Raw genomic sequence first — 10,000 nt, forward strand, 5'->3', positions numbered from 1 at the left:
CTTTAGTGTGTACAAGTTTTAACTGGTTGGGTTATGGTCAGGGTGGGAAGAGGATACTGTTTTGGTTTGGCTGGGTTTTTGGTATGACTGGTGTGCATTTGTGTGTATGCATGTGTGTGTGTGTGTGTGTGTGTGTGTGTGTGTGTGTGTGTGTGTGTGTGTGTGTGTGTGTGTGTGTGTGTGTGTGTGTGTGTGTAGTGCATGCATGTGTCTATGTGCATGCATACGTGTGTGTCTTGGGAAGTGTTTCAGTTAGGAAAAGGGTGTTTAGTACCCGAATGTGTAGGATTGGGCTAACACATGAGTAAGGTGGTGGTGGAAGGAGTTGCAATTATTTTTCTTTAGATTTTCATTCTTTTAGTTTCTTTTTCACAAGACAGTGTTATTCTTTTGATGCGTGTTTACATTGTATTTATGAAGTATGTATAAAGTTAGGCTTTTTTTTCTTTTCTATGTACTAAAGTCAGCAGGAAATGTGTTCTGAATTTCCATTTTTAAACTAAGTGTAAGCTTACTTTGGAGTTAGTCTTAGGAGGTGGAGCCCCCCTGCCCTCTTTAGTAATGAGTGCTAACTCTAACCCTAATGCTGCCCATTCCCCCAGCCCTACCCCTACACCTTACCTTCATTAAAACCTTACCGTAACACTGCCACTATTCAGATGAGCTTGAGGTTAGTGTTATGGGGTTTAAGTGTTAATATCAGGAAAGGAAATCATTTTTCTCAATATTTTTTTTTTTTTGCATTTGATATTGTTTATATTCGATACTGTGTATGTTCAAACGTTTTTTGTTGGTGGTTTCAAATTGACATTAAAGGTTTGCAGACAAGAGGTTGTCAATCAAAAAAAAAAAGCCAGTACAGCTGATCTAAAAAAGAGTTTATCACATGTACCAGCTTTTTTTTTCTGTGCAAGATCATGGCACAATGCGATCACAGAGTTGGTATATATAATTAGTAGGGGCTTTGCAAAGGGGGCTTCCCTCCTCCAATAAAACTTGTTTTACTTTTATTGTGTGTGTTTGTCAACTGTTTGCAGATCAAGTTGCACTCAATCATTTGCTACTTGAGATTTTATCTTTTTGAGACACACACACACACACACACACACACACACACACACACACACACACACCTATCTATCTATCTATCTATCTATCTATCTATCTATCTATCTATCTATCTATCAATAAGTATGTATAAAATGCATATACACATAGAGTGGTGAATTTCAACACAATATGAGACAGATATGGACAATGAAGCAATTCTCCATTCATTCAAATTTAATAGTATAGCTAGATGTCTTACCACAAGGTCATGTATTAATTTTATAGCTAACATGAAGGGTGCAGTTTTCAGGACAAACAGTCCTCAAAGGAATGTTTTTGAGTAGCAGTATATGGTTTTGCATACTTAAGAACGTACAGCAGACTTTATTTTGCAGCCTCTACCTTTCCCTCCAGTAATTTTTACACCTTTCACACTAAGATAGGTTTTATAATTACTTGTAGGTGTTACCAAAGTACCATTTAAAAAAATTAATTGTGCATGGAAAAAAGTCCTTGCATATGATGTGTCAAAAAGCAAATCCTTCAGGGACAGGAAGAGGTTGGCTAAGTCTTTCTTCTTTCTTTCTTTCTCCAGGCTGTTACCATTCATTAGACATGCTTCATAAAAATCATAAGGTTTGCTTTGTCATGAACGGTGACTGGTCACTGGGACAAAAGCTGCTTTTACCTATAAAATTATTGTAGACATATCAAGCATTCTCTTAACTAAGTCATTCAAACATGGTATTGCAAAATCTTTATTATGAGGCTGATTTAACAGCAGAAACACTTGCTGTGTGATGTATTTAAAATTAAACTGTTTTGCACTCATGGAATTTTACCCAACCTACACATAAGGGTGCATTACTTTTGTGACTTTATGCAGTGGCTTACTCTAGGTAATAAATTCTAAAATAATCATAATAATAATATTAATAATAATAATAATAATTCTAGTACATCTCAATATTAATCAAATTATAGGACTGTTTTGGAGAACATGATTCAAAGTAGCAGAAGACATTGTGATTTTCATAATTCAGAATACCATGAAATGTGGCAGTTTGATATGCCAAGGACTCCCTCTTTTACAGCATAAACTCTTAGGTTCATAGGTAAATTCATAGGTGATTACTATACTGATGACTCCAGGGGGCGTTTTTAAGCCTACCCTTATTTCCCAAATAACTAGCCTGGGACCAAAGGTGAGAATCAAACCTTGTCCTTTTTGTTTGTGACAAAAACACATTAACTATTATGCCAAGCTCCAACCTAAAACTAGATGCAGCAATCCACACCTTCAAGAATGAACTGGATGAGCACTTGGGCATCCACGTACCTGCAAGGGATTCAGGGCATCAAGCTCTTTGATAGCCAGTGGGCCCTAAGCTTACTCGCCAAACCTACGTCTTCATAAGAAGTGTAACAGAAACAAATACAGGTATTCCTGGACTTTCTGTAAAATGGATATTTTGTTGAATTTGAACATTTTGCACATTGTATATAAGCATGCAAAGATATATTCACCCAACTCTTCATAATCTGATAAAATGCTAACCAGCTCTCAATAATATAACAGAAATTTAACAGCAATTATCTTTTATACTTATGAATAGTGCTATTAAAAACTCGCTATAATCTGTGTAGTAGCTGTAACCTCAAAATAGCACAGTTTTGTAATATTTGGAAGAAGGGAACACAGGTACCAAAATAAAAGCAAAACTTTAGACATAAGGCAAGACTTTTTTTCAGACACAGCAACAGACAAGTGGAAATCTAAGCAGAAGGATTGCAGACTTCATGTCCGTAGATCATATTCAAGAGTGTCTGGCATAAGGGTGGGCAGAGAATGGACAACTACAAAATGTTGCACGACAGACTAGATGGGCAAACATTTTTGTGCCATCTCTATTATATAATGTAAAGTTCAGGACAGATCTCATTCAGGATAAATATGTGAGCAGAATGTTTTAACAATGACTTTTATTATTTCATTTCACAACAACTCTTCATCTTGATGTGTTTCCTGATATACTTCTGTTACTACTGCTTGCTAAGAAAACTTTACTAATTAATGCTTCTTTCCAGTGAGTAGAACATATCTGTAGTCTTGCTGCAAGGGCCATGTCAGACATATTGTAAATATATTTGTTTATCTCAATGACCGTCTCAGACCATTGATTTAAAAAATACATGCAAATCCCAGTGCTGAGAGATTATGACAGAGTGTGATGTGAGGTGGTAACCACATAATGAGCACAACAGAGTTGTTGCTCATTTACATATTCGTTTGTTCATTCTGTGGTACCTGTTTCATCCCTGCTTTCTGTACAGGATTGTTGGGGATCCAGAGCCCACCAAGCAATAGGTATAAGCCAAAGACCCAGTCTTGGGTCAGCCAGTGCTCTGTCATGGCAGATTTTCAGGCAAACCCCATTTCTCATTTTGTATTTGCACATTACGTTTTCTATACTTACACATAAAATAGACTTACTTTTTCATTGTGTTATAGAAATGACATTACATGTACTCACCTATTCCTGCTTGGCCCATTATCCATGACAGACGAATAAAAAGCATTACACCCCATATATTCAGCATACATCTTACCTATAAAATCAGAAAATGTAATAAGAATTAGATACATTTTTAATGTTACATAAAACTACTGATTCTAGCCAGTACAAATCAAGCTGCAGCTTTGTTGCCTTTAGGATTTTACAGTATTTGTTCCAGTTAAATCAGTCTCACATTGTTTTGTTTTTAAAATGTCTCATGTCCAGGATGAGCTTTAAGGTTTTAGAACACATAGCAGGGATAGTAGAGATGAGGTGTTATGTAAAAGAAACACATTTAGGAGGACTATTTTAATAGCAGTGCAGTAAAATGAAGGGTCCCCCAGACATGATGAATGAATTCTGTGGTCAGAAACAGTATTATAATACACCAGTAGGACGGTCCAAGAAGGGCTGCTTAGGGGTTAAAATAGTTGCTAGTCTAAGCAGAAGTAAAATCAGGGTTGTTCAGCAGGCTTAAATCTGAGAGCCAGCAGCACACTTAGTGAAATCATAGTATTCTTCTTCTCAATTATGCTTTTCAGTGCATGAAGCTAATATTACATTTCAGTTTAAGGGTACAAAATGCTATTCTACAGACTGTGACATTTGCTATTACTCTTCTAGATTTAATTGGTTTCACAAATGCTCTACAGCTTTTTGATATCAGATAAATGTGACAAAATTAAATACAAACATTTGATGTGGTTTTTAGCTGCCACAGAGTATGGGGATCTCAGCAAATAAAAGACTGATTAATACCTTAACCTAGTTTGGCTTAAGAGGTTATTATATTATGTTACAGAGGGGCATTACTGCATTTTAACATAATTAACATTTTCTTTGTACATTTATACATTGAACTTGTTTCACCCTAGTTCATAAGTGTATACTAGGCTTAAGACTACTAGGGCCTTTATAAGCCTAGCCATGCAACCCAAACGTAAACCACCAATCATATGTTTAGACATTTATATAGGGGGTGCTTATTGGTTATGACATGATATACTGACTGCCTCTGTCCATCAGAGACATGGACGCCAGACTAAAGGTGAATTTTTGATTTCACATCCAATGGTCCAAGAAGTTACACTTAAATAAGGTTGGGGAGGGACTTTGTTTCATATGGATGGGGAATCTATTCCAGAGAATGGGAATTCCCTGAGATACGTATCAGTCTCTCTGACATGTCCTATTTATTTTGCAAGCCAAATTTATGTCTTTATGTCTAGTAGTTTTTATGTTGTTTGTTTTGCACATGTGCAAAATGTTCATCAGAGTGGGATTCCTTGAATGCCAGACATAGATCACCTCTCAGTAGTCTGTAGGAGACCGAGTATAGAGCTAGGGCTTTGAAATGACCTGCACACAACATGGTGTTTAAGTCCTGTATTCTTTTTGTAAGGAACCTTTGTGAGCGTTGCAGTTTCTGCATGCGTGTATTGTCAGGTACCTACCGAAGAGGGTATTATATTCAATGATGGGTCTAATGAGGGTCAAGTATAGTGCTGCAATACTTCCCTGGACCTTGATGCCATGCCTGAACTTATAAATTGAGCAACATAGAAGGATTTCCTTACTATCTTGGACACATGTTTGTTAAAGGCCAGGTCACTGTCTACATGTGTTCCCAGATCCCTGACTAGTAGGCCTACTATTAGGGGTGTTTTATCAATGACTTACTTTTCTGGGGTGACCAACTTTCCAAAAGGTACCATAATGCATTTCTTGGCATTGAATTTTAAGCAGTGGCTTTGGCACCAGTCATTTGTCTATGTTAGGCCCTCTTGTAAGATATTTGCATTCTGGGGGGATTCCATGACTAATACCAATTTGCAATTATCTGTGAACATGGTCAGGCAGAGGCCTTTGACATTAGCCTTCACTTCTGAGAAACAGATGCCAAAGATGAGTGAGCCCAGCACAGAGCCCTGAGGGACTCCACTGATGACCTGCATCTTTGTGGAGGTGGTCTAACCAATCCTAATCTCTCAGGGTCTTGTCTGTGAGCTAGTTGGCTATCCAGCACATTATCTAGGGGTTTATGCCTAATTCCATAAACTTGTTAACAATGCTGAAGTGGGGCATTGTATCAAATGCCATAGCCAGGTCAAAATAGGCAGTATGCATTGCTTACCCTCATCCATTGCCTTGGTGACTTGACCTTCTCCAAGAAGTCCACTTGGTTCAGCAGGTATGAACTTCCTTTGACAAAGCCAAACTGGGGTGGATCCAGTGTCCAAAGGTCTCTTATGTCTTTGCTGATCATTATCATGATATTTTTTTCTATGGCTTTGCATATAACATCAGTCAGACTAATGGGCCTGTAATTTTCTGAATCTGTTGATGGCCCACCCTTTTGAAGAGGGATGACCATTGCAGGCCTACATTCATGTAACACTAAGCCTGTTTTGAGAATGTAGTTAAATAGTAACTCCAGTGGCCTTGATAGGTCATATTTTAGACTATTCAGGAGGCATCCCAGAATATCAATAGAGCCCAGTGAGGCTATATTCTTGGCCTTGGTGAGTACAGCCAGGAAATGCTTGCTATTTATAGTTGGAGATGTTATGTTTGAAGGTATTTCTTGGGGGATAGCTGGAGATCAGTGTCAAGTAAAGGTGGAACTGAATTTGATAGCCAGTAGATCTGTCATATCGTCCAGCTCAGTGAATGTGGCACTATTAGCCACCAATTCAGCACACTACTGTGTGCTACATTTGAGGTTTCTGACATAGCTGAAGGCCTTATGGTTGTCTTTTGCTTGGGAGGCTACCGTGACCTCAAAATTAAATTTATTGGACTTAATTATCCCTCTTTGTTGTCTGTTTAATTTGATGAGAGAGTTATTTTCTCCATGAAAGTCACACTTCCTGATTTTAGCCATGATTGTTTTCCTTTTGTTGTATAACCTATTTAATTTGGAATATCACCAAGGTGGTTTGTTTTTGGAGTTACTTTTGGGCTTACTTCTGGTAGGTACAGCAGCCTCTTTGCAGCCATTGATATGATTGTACAGAGTTTCTGTGAACAATTCTGCATAGGCTGCTGTGTTCTCTGAGTTAGGATGGGGCACTTGAATTTTCACATAGTATTGTTTAATAAAAGATATTTTGCCTTGGAATAGTTCCTGTTATTGGGTTTACTGTGGTTAGTGAGTTGATTTGGATTTTGAAGTAGCGAACTTTATGTTTGGACCTTAACAGGGAGGATGTGACATTTGTAGGGGTGCAGCATTATTCCATATTTGTAAGTAAGAGGTCCAGTATTTTGGAACGTCTAGTGGGTGTATGCACTAACTGGTAAGGGTGTTTGCACTTACAAAGTCCAGAAATCTCTGTGGCAGCAGATATGAGGCCATGTAGAATTCCCAGTCTATTGAGGGGTAATTAAAGTCCCACATGGGCAAGGTGTTAGGTTGGATGTTGAGTGTCTCCAAAAGATCTAAGTATGCATTATGAGTTTTGTGGGACATAGAAGGTGATGTATAGCTTGCTGAGATATGGTATGGGATTTTATCTATAGTGACCAGCATGTGGAGAAACTCTAGCATGTCATTCTGTTTAACCAACTTAGAAATGTGCTTATTGATGTATATCAAGCTGCCTCCACCTTTAGTCCTTATTTGTGCATCTACTGGTCTAAAAGTGTGGAAGGCACTGAAACCTTGCACTGCCGAGGTACTTCTGCAGCTTTAATGCATGTATCAGTAACTGCACAGATATCTACATTCTCCAGGGTGAGAAGGACTTGGACAAAGTGTAGTTTTTTGTTTAGGCTCCTGGAATTGAACAGTACCACCTTGTGGTTCAGCTGAATTGATTTTTGCTATGTTGGTAGGTTTGTCAATTTGGCATTGTCTAAAAAAGGCTCTCTGCTGGAGGATAAAGTTTGAACCAGTATTCATAAGCCTAGAGGGGATTGGTGAAGAGGTTCCCTATTAGAAGATCGAAGACGCATTCTTTCAAATGTGTCTTGGTCAAACTCAAAAGCCTGAACAGCAAAATATCGAAGCGGCTTCTAAGCGAATTCTTTCCCAGGGAAAGAATTTGTTTGGCCGCTAAGTTACTTTGCCATTTTCGGCACTGTAGTGCCGTCTCAGAGTTGGTATATTTAAGTAGGGGGGGTGTGGGGCACAGCCCCCCACTTAATGTAATGTTTAAAGTATGTTTTTTTGTTTTTGGTTGGTTTTGGAACAGCGATTTTTTTCCCTAGGAAAAAAATCACTGTTCTAACAGTTCGAAATTGTAAACTTTCACTTACATAGGGTCGATTAATCACCATTCGCTTTTTTAAGTGCTCGGTGATCTAATATAGACCCGGTGAAGACCATGCTTGGCAAAGCAACATGGTCTGTTAACCAAGTCTTTCCATGCCGACAAATTTTGAATCCCCTTAGAATGACACCAGAAATTCAGTCAATTGTTAAAATCAATCACTTTTTGTTCATATTGTGGCACCATCTTTGGTGAAAGTAATATGCTGTTCAACGTTAGAGACATAGCAGCCTGAGACAAATAGTCAGAGAGAGATCTATAATATCTCTCTTTATATAGTGTAGGGAGCTACATCTCAGGTCATTTACACCTTCGCAGAGTATGATGAAATCATGCTGGTACCTGTGGTGCAATGACTTATGAGCACATGTAATTTAGTGGATCCTAGCTCCAGATAGGCAACCAGACATTATCATTTCCTTGTTCAGCCTGGTTAGAGGGGCATCAGTACATTTTACAATGGAGTCCTGTATGACTATAGTCTTCGGAAGTGTGATTATTTGCCTTATGGGTTTTGTACTTGGGGATCCACTAAGTGTGGCTTTATGTATAGTGATAGGTGTTGATTTTGTTGAGTGCTTTGGGGTTTGATGAGGATAGTCTTTACTGACGGACAGTCTTGGAGGTCTCTGTTGTGTAGGCATATTGCATTTAAGTCCCTCAGCATACTTTTGTGTGTGTGTGTGTGTGTGTGTGTGTGTGTGTGTGTGTGTGTGTGTGTGTGTGTGTGTGTGTGGTGAGTGTTGTATACTTGGTTTTGACAACCTGTTGTGTGCTTGTATGCAAGAGTTTAGCCTCCAGTGACATTGTGTATGTACACCTTTCACAAACTGTATCTGTTCCTTTAAGGATTATGTGGTTTTCAGTAAACATGTGACAATTGCTTCATTGTCTCAAAATACCCATATCCAACATAATCCAATATAAGTAGCTTTCTGAAACTAGGATGTCATTGCTATTGTAGGAATGCTCTTAACATGATAGTAGAAAGACAGAGGGGGGCATTACCAATCATACTGAATAAATATCTGTAGTGATAATAATGCATACTTATCAAATGTACATGCACTGATTGATCAAACTGTGTATCAGTTGTGGCTCATCAGGGCTGATTTACACCTTAATTTCTACAGTATCTCAGGATGCATGTAACAAGGTGACCATATAAGTCTGTGACATGCACAATGTGTGATGACAGAGTCTAGAACTGTTGTAAAGTTAAACTGTCTGTGAAGCTGAAAAATGTAAAGTCTACACAATATTAGCAAGGTAGCAGTAACAGTTGATATGGATGGTATTTGTCAAAGATCAGTTAATATCTATCAGTGTACATTCAGTATTAGTTCATGTTACCAGCACTGAATATCAGTGAAGTTTTTTTTTTTTTCATTTTGCTAACAGGATGGTTCTACTGGGCACTAAAGTATTGTAAGAGGACATGTGGGTAGTGGTACAATCAAGTGAGGACCGACACACAAGAAAAGTTTACTCACTATACAGTGAGATCAAAGGATAATAGGCAGCAATGTGTGAATGTACTACATCATTACAATGGGCAAAACAAAGGTAACATTACTAGCTGCCAAAGTGAAGGCACATTCAGTCTTAGCCCACTAAATTTAAACTTTCAAACCTTAGCCACTCCCCTTCCTAACAAATAAGTTTCACCTAAAATCAGTAACTTTTCATCTCAGCTCCATGCAATTTAGACTCTTAACTTTGTTAAAATCAACACACATGCCTCTGCGGAGGACACAGCCTTATGAGCTGTAGCCCCTAACATTTGTGCATATACTGTATTCACATATCAAAAAAATCAACAAACTAAACTTCTTTATATCAGTTTTCAAAAAAATATCTGAGTGTGGTTATCTGCTGCACATACCCTCTTTCTCCTACAAAAAGGCCCTCACGGATTCTTCGGCAAAAACTGACTTGCTGGAGCATTAAGTTAAAACCTTCATTCATGTTCTCATTTGTGCAGCAATCAAAGTAAACAGCAACCCTCTGCCCTCATGAAAAGGTACACATAGGTTCTTCAGTAGCGTGACTACCTAGAGCATTCATTTAATAAACTAATTTAATTCATTTTCGACAAATGCTATGATGTAAGCAAAC

At 38.1% G+C, this 10,000-nt stretch overlaps 1 protein-coding gene across 1 annotated transcript in view; it reads right to left on the reverse strand.

The window, feature by feature from the left end:
* Window positions 1-10,000, reverse strand: part of SLC12A1 (solute carrier family 12 member 1) — a 423,573-nt gene that overhangs the window by 284,079 nt on the left and 129,494 nt on the right. The window contains exon 3 of the mRNA XM_044077625.1: window positions 3,585-3,660. Coding sequence (XP_043933560.1) covers window positions 3,585-3,660 — 76 coding nt within the window. The remainder of the gene's footprint in view (window positions 1-3,584; window positions 3,661-10,000) is intronic.

The sequence above is a fragment of the Protopterus annectens genome, chromosome 7.part0, assembly GCF_019279795.1.
Source record: "Protopterus annectens isolate FY-2018-M chromosome 7.part0, PAN1.0, whole genome shotgun sequence".
In the NCBI taxonomy this organism is placed as follows: Eukaryota; Metazoa; Chordata; order Ceratodontiformes; family Protopteridae; genus Protopterus; species Protopterus annectens.